General features: G+C 37.4%; 1 protein-coding gene across 5 annotated transcripts in view; it reads right to left on the reverse strand.

The window, feature by feature from the left end:
* LOC105935547 (thrombospondin type-1 domain-containing protein 7A) overlaps positions 1 to 24,536 on the reverse strand; it is a 229,492-nt gene that overhangs the window by 60,500 nt on the left and 144,456 nt on the right. For all 5 annotated transcript variants that reach the window (XM_036135332.1, XM_036135329.1, XM_036135330.1 and 2 more), the window contains 3 exons: positions 5,206 to 5,321; positions 4,329 to 4,464; positions 2,959 to 3,062 (listed from right to left, as the gene is read on the reverse strand). In XM_036135332.1, coding sequence (XP_035991225.1) covers positions 2,959 to 3,062; positions 4,329 to 4,464; positions 5,206 to 5,321 — 356 coding nt within the window. The remainder of the gene's footprint in view (positions 1 to 2,958; positions 3,063 to 4,328; positions 4,465 to 5,205; positions 5,322 to 24,536) is intronic.

Raw genomic sequence — 24,536 nt, forward strand, 5'->3', positions numbered from 1 at the left:
GCTTCAACAATAAATGCAGTACATTAAGAGATTGTTAAAGAACGTGACTTGCAGTAGAAAATGTTAAAAGTGCATTGAGTGTTACTGTAAATGATATTAAAGGTTAATTTTAATTTTGTTGTTTGTGGTTCCTATTCAGTAAAGTTAATTAAAACCAGTGTGCCTTCAAATTTAGAAAATAAGACTAAAGTCTAGCTGCTAAAAATATTGACCTCATTACTTTTAGACCATTTGTTGGATCTAGCAGATCCAACAAATCCTTGTTGTCAACAAGATGTTGGCAACAAGGATGGCACCCAGACCAGTCCCCTTTTCTCTATTTTCTATGAACATTTTTTTTATTTTATGTACGTCTTTATGTATTATTTCAATAAATAAAACAGGCATCCTAACAATTAAAATTCCTGGAAGATGCTGGTGAAGATTCTCAGTCATCCAGGTCATGGTCATTCCAAAAAAAAAAAAAAAGAAGGTAAAAAACAAAGCAACTGGACTTGTTTTCTGTAGCTGAAGACGTTTCGCTTCCTCCCCAGGAAGCTTTCTCAATTCAAAAAGTCTGGAGTAATGTGGAGTAACAAGCTTTATACAAGGCCTTTGTTTGCCAATTGTATAAAGCTTGTTGCTCCACATTACTCTTCCTGGAGAGGAAGCGAAACGTCTTCAGCTACAGAAAACAAGTCCAGTTGCTTTGTTTTTTACCTTTTTTTTTGGAAAAATTCCTGGAATTATTGAATATTCAAACATTTTGATCAGGGATAAAGATATATTAAGGTATTTACGCCAACTAACACAAAAAAAATTCAGCAATTGTCTAGAGGAAATATGTGTTATTAGACATATAATACGTATGCAATTAAACCAATTTTGTTGATAATTTTTGATAAATAACACACTTTAATCCCAATCAAGGAACCCCATGTACTATTTACTGTATGAAAAACTAACATGGCAGATTTCTCAATGCATAATTAATAATTCTAATAGCTAAAAAGCATTTGAACAATCAAATTAAAATAGTTGAATATTCAAAAAACATTTAAATCAGGAACAAAGCAGTTATAGGACCTAAGCAAAAGAGTAAAATAAATAAGGATTTTATTATTGCTCAGTACATATTTTAACCCATTAAGGAGTATCTGGTATGGCATAATAAATACTTAAGCAATTAAATCACATTTATTGATAATCCTTGACATATCGAAGACTAATGGATCATGAAAACGATCTAATTCATACAAATATTGTGTTTTTGTATTAAATAATCCATTAATAAAATTTGCACCAAAGGGTTAACATCTTGACTGAATGTTTTGAACGTTTGAGCAAGTCTGACACGGTTTAAAACATTTATGAGAAGAAGCAGATTAAACTGTAATTGTACAAACACATTTTCTGCCACAAAGGTGTTCAGAGGGCAGTAAATTGAAAGAAGCGAACAGTTAAAAGATAACAAAATACGTCAGAGTGCTTGGAAGTAAGACTTTTCTGCACTCGCCAGTATCATAACATATTAGTGTACAGTTTGTGTCTACATTGAAGTTTGCGTGGTTGCAGAAAAGCTGACGCTAACCATGTAATAAGAGGTGTAGTAAACATCACACTGGTGATTTGATTATAGCGTCAATCATATTCTATTAACGCCTCAGAAAATCATGTCAGCTTATGAAAATTGGTTTAATACAGCTCATTTAAAGAAGACCTGAATGAAAAATAAACTTGAGCTGCAAAATTCAGATTGGATCTCATGGGAGGTTTAAAAAAAATTATAGAAGGAGTAGACACAAATGCGTCTGTGCTTCGATTGGTTTAAAACGCCACTAGTCAATTAGCTTTTAACGGCGTCCTCCTGCTCTTTGTTCCTCCAATAAAGGGTATTACAAGTGCTGCTGCAGTATTTCATTTTGCTGTGTCCAGACGCTCTGCAGGGCTGTACCTTTATGGAGAAATCAATCTCCAAGCACATTTTGGTTCAAACCCCCGTGGGCACTGCTATTGGTTCGGAAAGCCTCTGTCTACTGGTGTGTGAGGTCACGTCTTATTGTTTGTGCGTTTGTGTGGGCTGGAGGCGGGGAAGAGCTTGCGGCTTGGTGTGTTTAATAGAGCCACTACAGTGTTTTTCTCCCTTTAAGGTTGAGAGTCTCTACAGGTAAAAATCAGAAGATCCTGTGGGAAAGAGGACGTGAGGAAAGAGCGTCTCGTTTGATCAAAGTCAATAACGGAAACGAAGGGATTGAAGATGGAAGGTCTTGACATCAGGTGTCACAAGATATAAAATCAGTCAGAAGGTGAAAGAAAAAAAAATCTTGACCGGTGTGATGAATATGAAATGGACGTTAAAACAAATTAAAAAAGGAAGGATTCTTTCCTGTAATAATGCAAGGTAGTGAATAAGAAACAACAAAATAAGAACTAATAAAAGCTTCCTATTGGAGGTGGAACATAATGAAGTTGATCATTCTGCGTGACCCCTTGAAATTGGATTTTTATGAATGCCTCCCTGGACTATATGTAACAGTAAAGCAGTGAGAAATATGCTCTCTGCTTTTAAGTTCTTGTAACGTATGCATGAAGCACGTCTACACTGGGGAACGTACTGGTGTGTTCTGAAGGAAAGGCGCAGAATCTTCCCCTAAATTCCAACAAGAGACATTTGATTAAAATTGCATGACTCAAGCCTGAGGTGGGGGAAAAATATAATCAGTGAAACAACTCTTGACTGCCAAACCGGTCTCAAGAGGCTCACACTGAGAAGTGAGAATATTTCTGTCCAAATCTCAAGAGAGCCTGGTGATATTCATGAGAGCTTTACCCTCAGTTTTGCCTGTCATATAAAGAAAAAAAACAGCATTTTCTCTAATCTGAAGCTCTGTATTAGACTGGATGATTGAAAAAGGAACCAGAGACCCAAGAAAATATTTGAAAGATGAAAAAGGGAGATTAAAATATTTGTTTTAGTACCTCGGGTCTGAAGTCCTGGTCCACAAGTCTCCTGTGCACCGGGGGTGTCCTTTCTGAGAAACCATGGGACCAATTGGCACTTCCTCCATTTATGAGTTTTCCATCTGAAAAAAATTGATCTGTTCAGTCATGATTAATATTTATAAAAACTATTTTTTATAGTCATGTTCTAAAGTTTTACCAGTGACAAACAATGCATTTAGCAGCATTAACATTTTAAGATCCTTTGTTTTTTTAAGTTCAAAAAAGGACAGGAATTTGATTAGAAGAGAGATGAAATATATGATGAGTGGCAACATTTCTATTGTCATTTCTCCATCATAATTCTCCCTGGATATTATCTTCTGGCCTAAATCCTGACTGATGGTGACTGTGGAGTAACTAAAACTGCAATCGTAAGGTTGTGGGTTGACTTCAGCTTTCTCTTGTCACATGACAAAGTGACCCAGGGCAAGCGCTTAACCCCAAGTTGTCTACCAATCTGTGTATCTGTGTAAGAATATGTGTGCCACTGGTTGAATGTGGCTCTACGATAACGTGCTTTGAGTAGTCAGCAGGACTCAAAATGTAACTCCAAAATTTAACACCAAAACACGGAGTAATACCTTTCACCTTTCCCATTCACTAAAATGGTTTTCTAGATGTCCCAAACAATCTGGAGTCAGATTAATCTAATAAATTAATAGTTCAAATTGTTTGCTCAATAATGGTCTCCAAGACACCTCATAGGTGTTCACAGAACAGCTTTATTCATGCTGAGATTAAATTACATACAGACTTTCTTTAACTAATTAGGTGACTACATACAAAAGAACAGAATTACTTTAAGGTATTTATTTGTTCAGTTCAGTTCAATTTTATTTATATAGCTCCAATTCATGAAACATGTCATCTCGAGGCACTTTACAAAGTCAAATTCAATCATATTATACAGATTGGTCAAAATGTTCCTATATAAGGGAACCAGTTGATTGCATCAAAGTCCCGACAAGCAGCGTTCACTCCTGGAGAAGCGTAGAGATATTTGTAAAATGTTTTAAAACCATGATATTTGGGTAACTTTTGAAGGAAGTTGGTTGCAGTGGATTTTACTTAGTGGTATCAGAGTGAATGAGCCTGAATAAAAATGCAAGTCATCATTTTCAGGATTTTATTTGTAAAAACATCACAGCCATGTATTTTTCCCCTATAACTTTGCACTGTTTTGTGTCAGTCTATCCCCTAAAATCTCAATAAAAGATACTGAAGTTTATGATTATAACAAAATATAAGTTCAATGGTTATAAATATACTCCAGGTCTTTGTATGTCCTGAAACCCCCTAAAAGTTGCCAGAACTCAGACATTTTTTTTTTCAAGCTGTATTTCTACCTGAAACCGGGACAGACTTTGGGGACCTCACAGTCCCTTTCCTCTTCAAGTACCACCGGGCACTCCTGTCCTCCATTAGAAGGCTTCTGGATGACAAGACGTCTCCTTGATTGCTTTCTCTTCACAGCGTCACCGCCTGAACAGACGATCGGTGAGGTTAAAACAAAGAAAAGCCGGGACCTGAGAGTGAATGGAAAACTAAAACAGAATGCAAGGATACCACTGCTAAATCTAATTGGACAGCTGTCTCATACATCCCACACACACCATGTTTCTTTGGATATCAAGTCAACAACAATGATGTAGCCTATTAAACAAAAAAGTTAGACTGTGTTAACAGCTAATATTACCTCTGTGCCATTTATGCTCGTAAATATAAAGTATCTTATTAAGATCAAACAATCCTCTGAATAGTCCCACTCTTTGCATGTGGATGGAGCAGCAGGGTTTTTTTTTACACTGTAAAGACCTACACCACCAAATCACACAGGGAGGCATGAACATACAGACAGTAATGATCCTAAGATCCGTTTTCAGCCTGACCGGAGACCTCAGCTGAAAATGTTTCTCTCTCACCGCATGAAAACAATAACACTTTGTACTTTCTGACACTTGTTGCCTCAGGCGAGCAGAATTGCATGACATACTAACAGAGGTCAGCCCAAAGGTTGTCTCTCATGCCAATCTGTCACATTAATTATGTTTAACAAGATGTGAGTGAGGCGGCAAACGTCTGAGGCCCACGTTGAAGGGTCCAAACAATGCAACCACAACTAAATCCTGCCTCACTGTGTGTGTGTGGATATATACAGTAAGTAGCATTATATAAGGCAGGGTTGTATCAAACCAGCCATGCAGTAATTTGATGTCGCTATACCTGCATCACAGCTAGCCAAACACTCTGTCCAGTCACTGAAAGGGGTCACGATGCAGTCTTTCTTGCAGGGCAGCTGACACGGTCGCATCGTGCTTGGGCGAGGACCTTCTGGACACCTGGAACACGTAAAAATAAATAACTGATTAGCACCAACCAGTCATTAAAACTTAAGAGTTGGAGTGGGGGTCATGGGTCCAAATTCCATTTTTAAGTTTTGAAAAGTGAAACTCTGGGAGCTTTAGACCTAAACACTGTCTGTGAGCAGGTACTGAACAGTAACACCTCCTGAAAAGTTTTTTTTAAGAGTCATATAGATGGTAGACTTTATTCTGAGTTGCGTCAACCAGGTGACTTGCAATACTTTGAAAAAGTCTTTGCCCCCTTACAGATTACGTTTTTTTGGTCACACTTAAAAGTTTCAGATCATCAAACTAAGTTCAAAACCAGAGAAAAATAACCCGGGCAAATACAAAAGAATGGTTTTTAAATGATGATTTCATAAGCGCCTCTTCCAATCATTTTCCTTCATCAAGAGCAGTTTGTTATTGGCAGATGAATTAAAAGTAAAGTTTTCTCAGGAGCAACCCACATACACAACCGCACTGCTCAACCCATGAAAGCATTTCCAGTACAAATGTGTTTAAGGGGGACATGAACAGGTTTTCTAATAACATATGATTGTTTCTGCTGAGGAGTGTAGCAACTAAATAAATATTAAACAATCACAAATGTTATTTTTTTGTGCAAAGTTTATAAAATCAACTCTAAAAAGCACAGGTCCTAACCAATGAAGTACAATATTCTGTTAAACATTGCTACAAAATAGGTATATATATATATATATATTTTTTTTTTTGTCAAAAGCATCTAATAAAACAGTTCAATTTTAAAAACATAGAATATTGTATTAGCAAAAGAAAGAAAACGAAAGAAAAAGAAAATTTATTTGATTTAATAGAGCATGAAAATCATGACAAATCTTTTCTTTAAAAATGCAAAAGCTGATTACTATTTGATGCAAAACTAAGATAGCATCAGTTCATAATCCAATCCTCAAATACTAAAAAAAAAAAACCCTCTGCCTGAATTACAGTCAGTTCTTTTGGGTGGAAATTTTATAGTATATTTTATTTCCTGTCTGTACTCCCTAGATATTCCCTTCATTCACCTTGGGAAAGGTGACGTCTGGCCAGATAAGACATATTCACTCAAGCAAACAGCAGTTCTGCCTGAACAATAAACCATCTTAAGAAAAGAAAAATGTGCAGATATCAGTCTATTATCTGTTATATCTGAGTTTCTTAAGAACATCTGAACTTTACAACCTTCAGGAAAAAAACAATAAAGCCTATTTTCCACCCACGGTTGTTCCTACTGACTTTTAAAGGTTTGCAATCAAAGTCAACTTGCTTTTGTAATGTTTTCCCTATGATATATTTATTTAGACTTTATCTTCACACAGTACAGCAGAACACGGCATCATTAAATTGTTATAAAAAGTCATGTTTAAAGAAAATAGGGCATCCTATGTAAGCCTGTGTATTTTATAAATATTTTACACAAATAAAAAAATAAATAGAAGCAAAGATTTAGTAAATCTTTCTGTAAAATGTTATAATGAATACAGTTAGGCGAGACCCCCTAACATTTACTCCTATTGTAAAACTGCAAAATTTCTAGACAGTCAGTTCCCATCATGTGCGGATAACCAGAACATTGTAACTTAGCAATTTGTAGAAGGTTTTTGTTTAAATGTCCGGCATTTAGTAAGGTTCACATTAAAAGCAACTAGTAAGATGCTAAAATAGATCCCTTAATAACAAAACCTTTCATGTCAACATAGGACCTACAAAAGGATCTATCTACTGTTGATGTGATGCAAACTGAGCTTCCACTGGAGGAAATCTATTCTCCCTCAGAAAAACAGGAAACTCTGACTAAAGTTTGCCAGAGGGAGTCTGAAGACCAGGGCCCTCATGTACGTAGCATGGGTACGTAAAAAAAACTTTGCGTCGCAATGTTGTTTTTGTTTGACGTCCAATTTGGCATGTTCAAAAACGAGCGTTGCGTAAAAGTGTGCAGTAATCCATGCACATTTTTTACCAGCCATGACAATGTGCGGCAGGCCACGCCATCTCTGTTGGTCGACAACAAAGAACCCACAGAGTGCTAAAACTGACCCAAATACACTGGAATATAACTCAATTCAGTTTTATTTAACCCAATGGGCGTCAAAACTGAATTGTTTTGATGAGTTTGACCTGTTATGCGTCGAACCCATAAACTCAGGCTCATGCTATAATGTTACACACCTCAAAATGACGGAAACAACCTCAATCAGACGTAAACTACAAATAGTTATCCCTTATATGTTGGTGTAAATGTGCCTCAGTCTGTGCACAGCTGACGGACATGGTGGAGTATTTTGCAGTCATCCCTTGGCTGTCCGAAGCCTGTTCCTTGGGTCGACCTCATCCATATGTTGTTCAGATACAAAAACTTAGCTCTCATTTGCAGTGAGGAGCCTATTTCCAAATGTAATCAGAGCTATGACTGCTCTCATATTGCTATAATCCTGCTCAACTCAGGAATCGGCTATATTATCATCATCACAATAATAAAAATAATAATAATAATACTGGTTGCATCTGGAACAAGAAGAGAGCAGGCTTTGGGCGTGATGGCTGACTTCTATGTATCTTTTTATGCAACATCCTGAATCATTTTAAAGAGTTAAGGTTGCAACAAATCTGTTATCGTTTCATTTTAGTGAGCGCATGTGAATTGTGGACTTGATAACCCGTTCATTGTAGACATGCGTGGCTCCCGGTTCTTATTCTGTACATTTGGAGCTAGTCTGCTTCAAAGTTCCAAGTGTTTTGCATTCAAAAATGGTATTTTGCAAACCTTCATTTTAACGGCTGTTTTTTGTGCTACTGATGCCTTTCAATAACCTTCGAGGTCCCCATTTTTCTCTGTCATCAACAAGGCATTTTCTTTTTTGTTCTGCTCTTTACTAAATAACTAACAACGGGATATAATAGCTGGTTAAAAATTCTAGCTGTCTGCTCTGGTAGTCAGCCCACATGTGGTCGTTACAGGACCCACTGCTCCTAATTTACAAACTAATTTTAAACTTAACAACTACGATGGGGGTGCTAATTTATAAAACATGACTGACTGGGTTTTCATGACCACAAATAATTCCACGCCGTTGGATTTGTTTTGACCTGTAGCTTTAACTTAAAACAGCTTATTTTTTTTTTACTTAACCCATGTAAAGTAGCCTGTTATCCAGGCCGACAACTAAAAATATTAAAATCACTTACACATTAACAAAGTACATTTTGCATAAAAACAGATTTCAGAAAGAATTTCCTGTATATTCATGGTTTAATGGATATGCACCACTTTCCTCAATTTACTTTTAGGTACATACAACTATTTGTGGACCATTGCTGAATAAAAAGTTAAAATAAAGGATTTGCAAAACTCACAACTGAAGCAAAAAAGTAAAAAAAAAAAAGAATCACAGTTTGCTTATCGTCTGTCCTGCAGTTGTAAAAGTTAGATGTTAAGCTGAGGGAATATAGGTCTAACCAAGGAAAAAACAAAAACTGTACCTGATTATTATAGTAAGGATGTACTCTGATCTTGCTGTAAAATCTTTGGCCTGTAGTGCAAGTATGTTTCATGAGATGCACGGCATTAACCATTTTGTTTCAGCCTGAATATGCAACATAAAGAGCTTCTTCCGATGAGCAGAGCTCCCTCAGTATATAAACCCCTATATTTAAATGGATACAGCTATCAGAGAGCAATAATCCCTTTGAAGCCACAGAGTATGGGGTCAAGGCACGTTTTTTTTTTTTTTTTAGGCCAAGGGTGATGGTTAATCTTCCATCATTTAAGCACTTGTGCATACCAGTGGAACAAGAGAAATGGGTTGCCATAGACCTACTGGAAGTCATCTAGTAATCTCATCCCTCTGAGCCCGTCTAACTGGTCCAACAGTGACAGGTTGCTGCTTCATGTTCTCCTCCTATGGCTGATTCTGCCGTCATCTGGGTCAGGGTTAATGTTGTTAAGATGTGCTCTCCTCTCGGCGTTCCACACTCATTAACATGGTGTTATCAGTAGAATGAGAGCAAAGCCTCGCAGGCAAACTGTAATAATGTACAGGCAACACAAGGAGAGGTTTATTTTTAATACCAATAGACAGAGCTTAATCCCTCTCAAGCAGAAAAAGAGAAATCCTCTCGTGTCTTCATAAAAGTGAATGGTCCAAAGCAAATAAACAGCTGCCGGAAGAAGCACTGCATTTAGGTTTTCTGCATTTTTCTGACGCTCTTGAACATAGAGCAGCGAGTAAGCAGCTGTCTTTCTGCGGGTTATTTCAGAAGGAAGGGTTGCTCTTTAGAACAGGAGAACCAAAGGCTGTACATTAGATCCTAGTGGGAAGCAGCATTTAGTCTATTTTATATCCTGGGCTCCTAAAATAGGTAATTCATATCCCTTTATAAGAAAAAAAGGCAAAACAAAGACAGTAAATGACACCCGGGAGTAAAAGAATGTTTAAGATCCAAACAGAACAGCCTCCACTTAGTTACCACCATCTCATGTAACATATTTACAGTTATGGTTAAAACAAAAGTCTGAAAAATTAGATTTTTTTGCACACCTGTGCATACATTAAGTTAAAAGTATCTTTTATTCCCCGCTCAGGCTCCTTAGATTGGCAGAACATGCATCATTTATATCAGAAAACGGTTTTAGATGCATGAAAGTAAATGCTTTTAAACTAATTATCTTTTCTGCGGGGTTTAGAACTTAATAAGCTTTTCAATTTGATGCATCCATATGAGTTTTTTATGACTATATTGAATTAGACTTTGACTGAGTCTTGCTTCCAGACTGAAATATATCTAGTTTTGTTTTGCAACCATCTCTTTGCGAAAAAAAGATAACAGGTTCTTTTTGCAGTCTTGACTGCATAACGTGTGTCAAACAGCGTTAATAAACTCCTCCGTCATGACATTCCAGCTGGGTGGCTTCTGAGAGACTTTTCCAGTGCTCAGACGTAGAAGAGTCTGGCATGGATTAACTAAACACACAGGACCAGCATAAAGGATTGAGCCAAATTGGATTTATCAAGCCTGATCAGCTTCTCAAAGATCAGGTTATGTAACAGTTATTGTTCCACGAGATTTTCTGGTACTAATATTTAAGTTCCAGCAGCTTTTGTTTTGTTTTGCCTTGATGCACACCTGTGGCAGTGACACGAGCCAGTTCAGCCTCAGGGGCACAAAACCACACAATGCAAAAGTCTCGCTGTTGTTACATAAGAAAGCTTTAAAGCTTAAACAAAAACGAAGCCAAAACAAGGAAAACATGAATAGCTACACTCGAAAAACCCTACATATGCGCAGAGTACACAAAACCCTGCAATATTAAAACTGTTATAATTGTTTATCATGATTGCGTGCTCTATGTCTATTTTAGTTTGTTTGAAATCCTATACCTTGAATAAAGCCTTCTTATTATATTTTGAATCCCTTGTACCTTCCAAAAATATGGTTCCCTTCACACTGGATTGAGAATCTTCAATGGTTCCTCCAACAATTAAAAAACTGCCTGAGGTTCACGTTTGCACTGCCTGAGGTTCACGTTTGCACTACAAAGTTTCCTAACAATGTGGAGATTTTATATATATATATATATATATATATATATATATATATATATATATATTTATATATTTATTTATTTATTTATTTTTTTTTTTCTGTAAATTTTACTAAACCTTTATTTATACAGGTACTCTCATTGAGACACTTGTTTTTATTAATGAAAGAGTTACACATGTGCCCCCATAATCAGTTTCAGCCTAACTGTAGAGGAGAAATATAATTCATGGTATTGACACTCATGTTATATTGTGGCATTTTTGTTGTTGTCTACAGCAGAGTCCAGTGTGAGTGTTTTGTTTTGCCTGTTTAAATGTGTTTTTGACATGTCAATGGCAACTCAATTTCCTCCTTGAGGATTAATAAAGTAAACCTTATCCTTAAACCACCATCAGTATCTTCATCAGATTAGCAGCAGCATGACAGGATGCAGGTTAAAATATTTCTGAACAGAGATTTGTACACAGGCAGAGCGTGTCATCCTAAGCGATACTTTGAGATGCGCTATGAAAATACTTTAGCAGGTTCTGCTTGATCGAATTAATCACATTAAATCCAAAATCTGTGAGTTTAACCGTTTGTGATATGTCTAAATCACCCGTACCTGGGCATCTTACAGCCTCCACAACACATTTAGCCAGACCACGACTGGTCAGCGGTGGTGAACAAGTGGTAATTCTGTTCATTAATATGAATGCACTGCTTTTATGTAAGCCACCCCTGAAAAAATGACAACAAACAGATAAACTGGCTTTTGTATTGAAGACAACTTGAATCAGTTCTCATGGTTACTACATAAGCACCCTCCTGTGCATCAACGAACACTTACGCTAAGAAGTAAAAAAACATTACATGGACTTCTAAGTAAGGTCTACAAAATATAATATATCTAAAAACAGAGTTTGTTTTAATAATAATGAATAGGACTTTTTGGAGAGCAAGAAATGCTTGTCTTTATATTAAAATTCAATCTTAAAATAACAGTTTTAGACTGAACTGTTTGCGCTTCTTCTCCCTCCCCTCCATGTAAAACAACCTGGGACTCCATCTTGGAAGCCTGGCTGTCAAATGTAGCATTAAAAATGCAGCCTGAAAAACACTTTTGGTCACACATCTAGCAGCGCCACAGAGCCTGGGCACAACTTGGTGCTGTCTGCGTTTCAGCCCAGCACATAATGATTTCTATTTCTAAGGGACCTGAGTGTGATAGGTTTGTCTTTGGGGCAGACGCCCTGAAATGTTCAGCTGTTATGAGAGATGCACACATCGCAAGCCACAGTGCAGGGAACAGGTCAGGTTTGGGCATAACATTTAAATTATCTGATGATTAAGTGATAAATGTGAACAGCAACCCTACAGATTGAATTCACTAATCCACCATCCTCCTCCATCCCTCACTCAGGACCCAGATATGCGGCCACCAGAATAATAATCCATCACAACCCCCCTTCTTCTCAAAACTGGTCCATTAAAAAAATAACTGAAATTAAATGCAACATAAAATAATGTATATAAAAAAAACATAGGCAGTTTAAAGACTCGATACAAAAAACATAAACAAGCCTTGGAGGACAAACAGATCTGCTTATGTGTGCATATTTTTTCTGGACTTACCATCTCATGTTTTTCTGAGGAGAGCAGTGTTATTGACTGCTGATTTAAAAGCCACAAAGTGCATTTATTTACTTGAGTCCGTGTGATTTATTGGGCCTTCAGTAAATCGAATCCTGAACTAGCATTATTCTTTTTAAAACTCCAGGCAGCCAGAGTTCCATAAATACTTAATCAGCTGGGATTAAATCAGTATCAACAGAATTTAGAAACCATATAACATTTGGGTTTATGAGAAAGACAAATCACAAATGATCCCTATTTGGAATTCCTTTGGTCAGACTTCCGGGTCCTTTGCTCACTTTTGATGAAGCTGCAGATTGCTTCAAACATGTATGTTTTCTTGTGAACGCCAGTCATTAAGAAGGTTTATTCCCTCTTGAAGAGTTGCATTTCTAAAAAGAAATCTTTTTGTGTCACCACTCAAAACAAACAGATCAGGATTGCTGAATCTGAAGTTTAGCAACATAATGGAGAAGTGGAGGGAATGAATGTATTTGATGAAGAGCAAATTAAGCTCAATTAAGTGGGCTGTTATATTAAAAGACTCATAATTGTTCTCCCCTTGATCAAATCAGTCTGCACCACCTTAAAAAAAATCAAGTGTTTGGTTGTGCTGCAGACTGCTCTTTAGTAAATTTCAGCTTGTGTGTGGGTAGAACATGGACTCAGTTCGTGCACAAACTGCAGCACACATCAGGCCTTAGGGGTTTTTTTTAACCATAAAAAAAATATTCTTTCTCTTTTGCACAAAAATTATCATTGTTTATTTAATTATTTTTATTTCATTTTAGAATTTGCTCCAGGTGTTTCCATCAGGTGCCACTATCTGAAAGCTGGAGATCACAGAGGTTCCCATTGCTCCTGTCATCAGATAATACTTATACTAAACCCCCACCGGTTAGATGCCATGGTAATTTTTTTGTAATTGTAGGGCAACAATGTGAAAATTGCATTACAGTAATTAAGAACTACAAAGAGTAACTTTGTGTTGCTGTAACACTTGAAGCCTGGACTAACCCTTGCAGCTCAGCATTGACCCTTAGATTAGCCTCCTGAGACACTCGGCCCTGCAGGGTCGCTGACCAATGAGCCGCGTTGGGTATTTCTCAGACCGACACACCCATACCAGAATATATTAACACTCTATAATCATAGCTTTAACATTAGCAATACTCACAGAAAAAGTCACTCATATAAAATAACTTGCTTGAAAAGCTGTGCACAGCGTAGATCTGATGCTAAAAAACAACAACATTCCTGTCACTTTAAATTTGTACTTCAAGATGGCAAAAAACATGAGGCCTGTACACTCCTGAGTAAAAATTAGCAAGCAGCTTTTCAGTTAGATCACATTATCTACCAGTTGTCTTAGTTCTGTGTGGATTGCTTTAGACAGCTTCATTTATTAATTTATTATCATTAAACCTGAAAAAAAATAAAATAAAAAGTGGGTTTCATCTTCTGGAGGAGACAGATGGTCACCTGTAGCTAATGTTTGTCTGACTGTGTCAACACCAATGTTCCTGTGCTGGTAGGATTCAATAAAAATACACGCATTGTTACTTTTAAACACAGACAGAAATTAATTATTTGTGTTGAGCATGACATTTAGCAAGTCCCAGCTGGTTTTTTTTATTTTTGTTTTTTTACCAACAGTAAAAGTTGGGTTGAGTCGGATGTGATTCTTAGTTTCAAGTACAGACGTCTGAGCTAGATGTATGGTTAGCATATGATGCAATCTAAATAATTTTGACTTCATTATATAATGTAATTGTTTGTAAAATCTGCACATATTCACTGATCTTGATTGGGACTTACTAAATTTGGGTAATTTTCTTATGTCTTTTATTTGAGAACAAGTAAATTTTTTTCAGTATTGTATCCTCCCTAAAGAAAAGGGATATCCAATGTTTGACTATTGCGATATAATTATTAACCAGTTTTATGCAGAAGTGAAAGAAAACTGTTTTTATATCCAGAATACAATAACAACCAGAATATTTAGAGCAAAGTGCTGTCTGTAGGGGTGTGAAGCAAGTTGTACTAATGTCCTCCATGCAGTTTTAATTATATTTCCATCCTGTCATTGCATTTCTTCTTTCCTTTGTTCCTTCTTTTGTTTGTGAAAATCATAAATCTTTACTTATCCTGCTTATTTTGTTGTTTGTACAAGGAGCTTGGAGTTTTTTTTACCCCAGCGGCACCATTTCTTTTTCTGTGTCACTACCCTTTACTTTAAAATGGGCTACACTTCAGTGAATCGAGGAAAAATCCCAACTGGTTTTTACCTTACTGGTTCTGGCAAGCGATACAACCCCAGAACGATCCTCAAATGTCAGGATTTGTAGAAATACATAAACAAGATGTTTTAGATAAGCTTTTGTTTTGATTTATTTTGTTAATCCGATAACAAATCTATTCAATAAGAGGCCATTTTCTGAAAAGACTAACTAAATTGGTGGAGGCTGATAAAGGATAGATATTCAAAGCAAAAAAACTTTTAAAGTGTTCACAAACCAAAAGAAAGGCCTGTTGGGAACCGATAACGCTAATTAACTCCATTATCAAAACTAGGGAGAACAAAACACGAACATGCTTTGTTTAATTTAAAATGAAACAATTGCAGTTCTTCAAGCACGAGTTCCCTGGTTTCTTTTTGGTCCCTTGTCTCCGGAGCTTTAAGCTGTGTCAGAAAACAAACACAGCCTCAATTAGACAACATGGCAGGGGTTTGGCCTACAGAGATGAAGACGGATGCTGCCAAAATTAATAACTATGAATCATTCCGTCTACATATTCACAAATTTCAATGTGATTTTAACACAAACATCCATTTGGTAGCAGTCGGCACACAGACTGTCAAAATCAATAAGCCCACATTGTTGTTTTTACCCCCCTCACACAATAACAGCTTTCTTGATAGGATGATAGCAGACCAAGCCTGAGGCGCTGACATAGTTTCCTCTGTTGTGTCCCACGTTTCTATTGGGCTTTGACAGTCAATGTGTGTGTGTGTGTGTGTGTGTGTGTGTGTGTGTGTGTGTGTGTGTGGTAGAGAGAGAGATGGCCTCTGTGAGGTTCACTGCCTCAGGCGGCAGGGGGGTGAAGACAGTTCGGACCCATCTGTGGATGAGATGAGTCGCATCTGCCTAAGCACGGTCCAGGCGGCCCTGTTTGTTACATGGAGATCCTAAGCGTGAATTGATCAACAATCCCCACCAGTTGGACCGTGCCAGATGAAGACACGCGGTGCAAATAAAAAGGAAAAAGAAAAACAGTTTCTGAGCAACAGATGGCTGGAAAAGTAAATCACTGGCATCTAAATAGCTCCACAAAAGTATTTCTTGTAGCCTTTCAAAGTGGCTTTTAATGTCATTTTTTTTAATATCTTGGACATTTCTACGTTTTTCTTTAGATGTTGACAATTTTTCACACTCAATTTTTGTCTGGTATCTTCAATTTTTTTTTTCACTCTGCTCCCTAACTAGTAAATTACTCCTTTAGACATAAGAAGGCTCCAGAACTCAAAAGATGAAGTTTCTGTCAAAACTTAGAAAACAACACAATAAGCCTGGGTGTTATTTTTGACCAAGACATGTAATTTAAATCCCATATTAAACATCTTTCCAGAGTTTCCTTATATCACCTCAAGAATATCACCAAAATTAGAAACATTCTGTCCAGGAGGATGCTGAAAAACTGGTCCATGCATTTGTTACTTCAAGGCTGGACTATTGTAATTCTTTACTATCAGGAAGTCCACAAAATGCAGTTCAAAGCCTTTAGCTGATCCAAAATGCTGCTGCAAGAGTTCTGATGAAAATCAACAGGAGGGATCATATTTCTCATATTTTAGCTTCCCTTCATTGGCTTCCTGTTAAATCAAGAATAGACACCCTGTCTACTTTTAAGACTAATCTTAAAACTTTCCTTTTTGACAAAGCTTATAGTTAACACAGAAAGGATCCCTGGATCAGTGTTTGCTTCTGTGCTTTTTGTGTCTCTCTTCAGCAAAGACGGAAGTACTTCTGTGTTTTTTTTTTAGGGGAATTTCATAACTGCGTATGTCAGAGTGGTTCTATTCTGAATAAAGCCATGTGCATATACACACATACACATTATGATTGTATTAATTGATTGTGTGCCCGTATAAACGGTACAATCCAGTTATTTAATCCGAATACATTTTAATCCGATAGTAACTTTTTGCATGTAGACATAGCTATTGATACAGTATGTTTATGGTTCAATTTAAATTAAAACGTTTACTTACATAAAATTGGAAACGCTTGCTTTATATAAAAAACTATTTTCCAGAAATTATGTGCAATAATCAGTTTATTATAAATCCAAGTGGAACCTGAAAGAATTTACAGTGTCAAACTATTAATTCTTGCATTGTTCATCTTTCAATCTGTCTTGGTTACATGGCTATAGAATTGCAGCGCTTTTGCTTTTAACAAGCTTTTGCATGTTAAGGACACAATTTGGCCTCTTCCTGTTTAGTTAATTACCTCACGCTGCTTTGAAACTTCCCACTCAATATGTTGATTACCAAAAAACTCAGTTAAAAAACATACTTGGCAATCAACGTAATAGGACCCAGCATGTCCGCAATGATAACAGTGAGCCTAGGGTTTGAATTATTTCCTTCATGAGGTTCAAAATATTTCACTTCCTATGCAAGTATGCACGTGTGAAGGTTTTTGTTGTGCGAAGCCTCAAAAGAACAATGCTTTACACCCAGAGTTTTAGTTGCATTGCAATGAAGCTGGAACACCTGCCGGTGACAGCACCACAAAGTCCCCCTGAAGCCTGAAAAAAACATCCCTTAGGTGCAAAAACTGCACCAGTCAGATTATCCAACAGAGACTAAAAAATAAGGCATAACCAATCTTCAGCACCACAATCTGCAGGGACACTTCTGCTTTACAGCCCTCTCAGCGTCTGTCAGTCTAAAGTGCTGCTCGGAGGATTACATATAATTACTCACAAATCTCATTCATTTGGGACTTTCAATAATTGATATGAAGTTTTATTCCTGGCTGGAATGATTATACAATATATTTTATAGATTTTTAAAAAACAACTGTGTGTTCAAAGGTTATTTTATTTTACATATACTCAAAATTGTAAAGACAGGAACAAATAGACACAGGCACCCAGAATTATACATTGGTTAAATTATATTTAGCAGGTAACTACATACTTTCTATAATCTAAAAGGTTTTCAAATAATGCTTGTTGGATATTTCATTGCTCTTTTTGGTAGAAGTCGGCAAAACTCATTTAAAATGGTCGGTTTCCTGACACTGAAATTATGTGTCAGGGCAGCACATACATTTTCAATAACGTTGAAGTCAGGGTCATTCCAGGATTACGACCTTGAATAATAATATTAATGTAATGTTAGCCCTCTTTATTAATTCCAAAACCAATTTTGACTTCTTTAGGATAGTTTTACTACTGAATTGCCCAACAGTGTTCAAGATTTACCCAGCTGAAACAGTCAGAGTCAAACAGTCCCAGAATTTTTTTTTCTTAAAGAGCCGGACCAAGAACAACCAACACAAAGAACCCCTGCTCCAAAATTATCCCCCTATACCTGTACTGAAGGTACAATGCATTTTAGCCTATCATGTAGGTTAATACTACAGTCATTACATCCTCCCATCCAATCACAAACGGAGGAAAGCTCCATCAGCCTTCAGAGAGCACATGTCCTTTTTTATTTCTTAACACTTACAGTTTTCATAAAAAGTTGGTTGAATAAAGGGTTTTGTTTGAATCCATTTATCTAAAAATAGGTAATTAAGCAATAGCATTAAATGGCTAGGGCTGCACTTAACATGTATATTTTGAATTGTTTTGATAATTATCAATCAATATGATTTCTACTTTATCGATATGCTTTCATTATATATCGTCCAACCATAATATATATATATATATAGTTGGCGGACTTCCTGTTTGCGGTAAGGCGTATTGCGTCACTTCCTGTTGTTGCTGTGTGAACCATAGACATATATAAAGAGTAGACCCCGCATCGACCGCTCTCGCCTATAGGCGCTGACGAGATTTAGGGGCGCCATCTTGGGGCGGTCGACAACTCCGCTTAGTCTAATGTGTTAACCAGGTGCAGAATCAATTTTAATCAACTATAACTCGTTTAATGTTGAGCTAATTTTCACATTTGTTTTGCTTAAAACTTTAAAACTATAGCTATTATAACAAATGGTCCAATGCGTTTAAATAATCTTAGTGGGGTTAAAAGTAATAGAATATTCTGAGATGATGTATGTATGTTTCAAAACACAGCCACGCACACATTTTTTACAATTTTTTTATTGCTATATAAACAAACACATTTGTACATGTACATATGTACATATACTTCCCAAAAAGAACCCGTGATGGGCGAAATCTGTAAAGTAGAAACCTTTATTTTTTTTACAATTATTATATACAATAAAATACACTATAGTATATTGAAACCATAGAACAAAACCTTTTTACCGGCCCAAGCATTTGTTTAACAAATGAAAGTACTATATAAACGTTTTTTTTTATTATTATTTACAAATAAGCTGTAAAATAATAATTTTAATCAATATGAACTGAAGGCTTCAAATTGCGGAGATCAGCGCGGCCCACCGCGACCCGAGTCATTGGATTAGAACGGGAGAAAATGAAAAATTAATATAAAAAAAATACAAAGTACAGTAGGACAAATAGTGACTCGTGTGTATTTCACTGCTCTTTTGACTGAGGCGCTGCATCCGTGACTCCGCTCTGTAGCGTTTTTTTCTTTTAAAGCCCGCGGTGCAGGTGAGGTTTTTTTTCGGGAGAAGAACACATTTTTATCGGTAGTTGTCACTATTTTTTCTTCTGGGCAAAAAGATTCTTATAAACCGACACGCCACCTGATGAGAACTGTAATGAACGGCTCATCAATGCAAATCCGTGAAGCAGCGAGACCGTGAAAGGTGAACCGCAATATAGCGAGGGTTATATATATATATATATATATATATATATATATATATGCTGTTTATTCACTAATGTCTAACAACAACTTTGTATCTCCTATAGAAAACTTACATTCTGATCAAAAATATAAACAATGTATTTTCATCTTGCTTGTGAAAGTTATCCCTCGAGCCCTGACATAAATAGTCCCTCGATTTAAACAAAAATGAGCCGCACAGTGCTGAGGCATCATTAGTGTGTCAGCTTGAATCAGCAGGATTAGGTATCAAGTTGACCGCCCCAAGGTGGCGCCCGTAATTCCTGCGCAGCGACAGTCAATGCGGGGTCTACTCTTATATTATGTCTATGGTGTGAACGACGGAGCTTTGCTCCAGGCTCTCTCGCTTTTTATCTTTAAACCTCTTTGCTGTAACATCTGTTTCCAAACATAAGCACTTTTAAAACATTGTCTGTGGCTGCTCATCACGTTTGGGAACTCCTCGTGTTTCACACGGTTTGTTCTTTGGCGTGATAATAGGGCGTTAGCCTAGCTTTAGCCTAGCGTTAGCCTAGCCTTAGCCTCATAATGGCTTCTCCGGCTCTGACTAAGTCTCCTATCTGCTGCTCTCTGTGTCAGATGTTCAGTTATTCCTCTGCCTCCTTTAGTGATGATGGTACATGTAATAAATGTAGTGTTTTTGTAGCTTTGGAGGCGAGGGTGTCAGAATTGGAGACCCGGCTCCGTGCTGTTGAAAAACCAGCTGATAGCCGCTCTTTTGCTAGCGCGGAGCCGCATAGAGTAACTTCACGTAGCGAACCTAAAGCAGTAGCACCCGAGCAGCCTGGTAACCAGGCTGGCTGGGTGACAGTTCGTAGGAAGCATAGCTCTAGATTACAGACCCCAGATCACCACCAACCCATCTGCGTTTCTAATAAATTTTCCCCTCTGAGCGACAATCTCGCCGAGGAGCCGACCTTAATTATTGGCAGCTCCATAATGAGAAATGTGGCACTAAAGAAACCAGGGACCATAGTTAAATGCCTACCAGGGGCCAGAACAGGCGACATAGAATCCTACCTAAAACTACTGGCTAAGGATAAGCGTAAATACCGCAAAATTGTTATTCACGCTGGCGGTAATGACACCCGGTCACGCCGATCAGAGGTCACCAAAGTTGGTGTTGCTTCGGTTTGTGAGTTTGCTAAAACTATGTCGGACTCTGTAATTTTCTCTGGTCCCCTGCCTGATCTGACCAGTGATGACATGTTTAGCCGCATGTCATCATTCAACCGCTGGTTGTCTAGGTGGTGTCCAGAAAACGACGTGGGCTACATTGATAACTGGAGAACTTTCTGGGGAAAACCTGGTCTGATCCGGAGAGACGGCATCCATCCTACTTTGGATGGTGCAGCTCTTCTTTCTAGGAATCTGGCCGGATTTATTAGTTCTCCTAAATGCTGACAACCCAGGGTCCAGACCAGGAAGCAGAGCCGTAGTTTAACACACCTCTCTGCAGCTTCTGTACTGTTACCCACCCATTATCCTATTGAGACGGTGTCTTTCCCACGGCCAAAACTTAACAGATCAAAAACTGATCTAAAAGGAACAAATCATAAAAACCTAATAAAAATCAATATGGTTCACCTTGAACCTAAAAATAAAATAATAAAATGTGGTCTATTAAATATAAGGTCTCTCCCTCCAAAGACTTTGTTAGTTAATGAATTGATTTCTGATAATCAGATTGATTTGTTTTGTCTCACAGAAACCTGGCTACAAGAGGACTACGTTAGTATAAATGAGTCAACCCCCTCCAGTTATTCAAATTTCCACATTCCCAGATCTGTGGGAAGAGGAGGAGGAGTGGCAACTATCTTTCAGTCTGATTTATTAATTAGTCCCAGGCCAACTAATAATTACAGTTCTTTTGAACATTTAACCCTCAGTTTCCCTCATCCAAACTGCAAAGCAATAAAACCTCTTCTGTTTGTTGTTTTGTATCGTCCACCAGGCCCTTACACTCAGTTTTTGGATGAGTTGTCAGATTTCTTATCTGATTTGGTGTTAAATACTGATAAGGTTATTATAGTGGGTGATTTTAACATCCATGTTGACACTGAATGTGATAACCTTAGTGTAGCCTTTAAAACTATCCTAGATTCAATTGGTTTTGTTCAAAATGTGCATAAACCGACGCACTCTCGGCTCCATACTTTAGACCTTGTTCTGACATATGGCATTGATTGTGAAGAATTAACAGTATTCTCTCACAACCCTGTCCTGTCTGATCATTTTTTAATAACATTTGAGTTTAATCTAACTGAATTCTCCACCCCCAAAAGAGGGTTCCATTATAGTAGATTTTTATCGGATAATGCTGTATCAAAACTTAAAGAGTCTGTCCCCTTCTTAATATCCTCAGTATTGCAGAAATGCCCTGTAGATGGCAGCATTGCTGTTTCTTCCCATTCACAAATCGATACCTTTGCTAACAATGTGACTTCCTCATTGCGTTCTGCATTAGACAATGTAGCTCCCTTGAAAAAGAAGGTGATTATTCACAGGAAGCTGGCTCCTTGGTTTAATTCAGAGCTGCGTTCCTTGAAGCACAATGTTAGGAAATTGGAGAGAAAATGGCGCTCTACACACCAAGAGGAATCCTACTTAATCTGGAGGGACAGACTATTGTTGTATAACAAGACCCTCCGCAGAGTTAGAGTAGCATATTTTTCATCATTAATTGAAGAGAATAAAAATAATCCTAGATTTCTCTTTAGTACAGTTGCCAAACTTACCCAGAGCCACAGCTCTGTTGATCCATCCATTCCCTTAGCTCTTAGTAGTAATGATTTTATGGGATTCTTCATAAATAAAATTGATGCCATTAAAAATAAAATAACTGGCATCCTCCCAAACATGATTACCTCGTCCTCAGTAAGTGAGGCAGCATTGGAGGAATCTTTAGAATCTGCGCAGTGTTTGAACTGTTTAGAAGCAGTAGAGCTTTCTGAGCTATCTAAAATTTTAGCTTCATCTAAACCTTCTACCTGTATGTTAGACCCAATCCCAACCAAGTTGTTTAAGGAGATATTCCCTTTGATCAGTGGCACTATTTTAGACATGATTAATCTATCCTTAGTAAATGGATATGTACCACAGGTTTTGAAAGTAGCTGTTATTAAACCTTTACTTAAGAAACCTTCTCTTGATCAAGATGAGTTAGTAAATTACAGACCTATATCTAATCTTCTTTTCTTATCTAAAATTCTTGAGAAAGTAGTTGCTAATCAACTTTGTGAACATTTACAAAGTAATGACCTACTTGAGGAGTTTCAGTCAGGCTTCAGAGCTCATCATAGCACTGAAACAGCTCTGGTGAAGGTCACTAATGATATTCTCATGGCCTCAGATAATGGACTTGTGTCTATACTTGTCCTGTTAGATCTCAGTGCTGCGTTTGATACAGTTGATCACAATATTCTCCTACAAAGACTTGAACATACTGTAGGGATTAAGGGGAAAGCATTAGGCTGGTTTAAATCTTATCTGTCAGACAGATTCCAATTTGTTCATGTTAATAATAAATCTTCCTCAAACTCTAGGGTCACCTGTGGAGTACCACAGGGTTCAGTCCTTGGACCAATTCTCTTTACTATATATATGCTTCCGATTGGCAAAATTATCAGACAGCATGGGATTAATTTCCACTGTTATGCTGATGATACTCAGCTATATTTATCCATAAATCCTGATGAATCCAATCAATTACTTCGACTGCAGTCATGTCTTGATGACATCAAAAGCTGGATGACTTTAAATTTCCTGCATCTAAATTCTGACAAGACCGAAGTTTTAATCTTTGGGCCAGAGTCCTCAAAAAATAAACTTCTTAACCAATCACTTAATCTGGGTGGCATTAACCTGGCCTCTGGTAATAAAGTAAAAAATCTTGGTGTTATTTTTGACCAAGACATGTCATTTAAATCCCATATTAAACAGGTTTCCAGAGTTTCCTTTTTTCACCTCCGGAATATCGCCAAAATTAGAAACATTCTGTCCAGGAGTGATGCTGAAAAACTGGTCCATGCATTTGTTACTTCAAGGCTGGACTATTGTAATTCTTTACTATCAGGAAGTCCACAAAATGCAGTTCAAAGCCTTCAGCTGATCCAAAATGCTGCAGCAAGAGTTCTGATGAAAATCAACAAGAGGGATCATATTTCTCCAATTTTAGCTTCCCTTCATTGGCTTCCTGTTAAATCAAGAATAGAATTTAAAATTCTTCTTCTAACGTATAAAGCCCTTAATAATCAAGCTCCATCATATATCAGAGCTCTGATTACCCCGTATGTTCCTAACAGAGCACTTCGCTCTCAGACTGCAGGTCTGCTGGTGGTTCCTAGAGTCTCTAAAAGTAGAATGGGAGGCAGATCCTTTAGCTATCAGGCTCCTCTCCTGTGGAACCAACTCCCAGTTTTGGTCCGTGAGGCAGACACCCTGTCTACTTTTAAGACTAGGCTTAAAACTTTTCTTTTTGACAAAAATTATAACTAGTGACTCATGTTACTCTCAGCTACCTTTATAGTTTTACTGCTATAGGCTTAGGTTACTGGAGTATATCAGGATCTAATTTTCTCACTATATTGAGTTCTACTGTTCTTCAATTATGCATTATGTGTTGTCATTTCTGCTTTAACTTTCTGTTCTCTCTCTTTTCTCTTCATAGTAGGTACACCTGGTCTGGCGTTCTGTTAACTGTGACATCATCCAGAGAAGACGGCTCACCTGCTACTACCATCTAATGTAGAACAGATTACTAGATCAATGTGTGCTTCTGTGCTTTTTTGTTTCTCTTGTTGTGTCTCTGTTCTGTCTTCTGTAACCCCAGTCGGTCGAGGCAGATGACCGTTCATACTGAGCCCGGTTCTGCCGGAGGTTTTTTTTCCCGTTAATGGGTGGTTTTTCTTCCCACTGTCGCTTCATGCTTGCTCAGTATGAGGGATTGCAGCAAAGCCATGTACAATGCAGATGACTCTTCCTGTGGCTCTACGGTTCCCCAG

Source organism: Fundulus heteroclitus, chromosome 3, assembly GCF_011125445.2.
Source record: "Fundulus heteroclitus isolate FHET01 chromosome 3, MU-UCD_Fhet_4.1, whole genome shotgun sequence".
Classification (NCBI taxonomy): Eukaryota; Metazoa; Chordata; class Actinopteri; order Cyprinodontiformes; family Fundulidae; genus Fundulus; species Fundulus heteroclitus.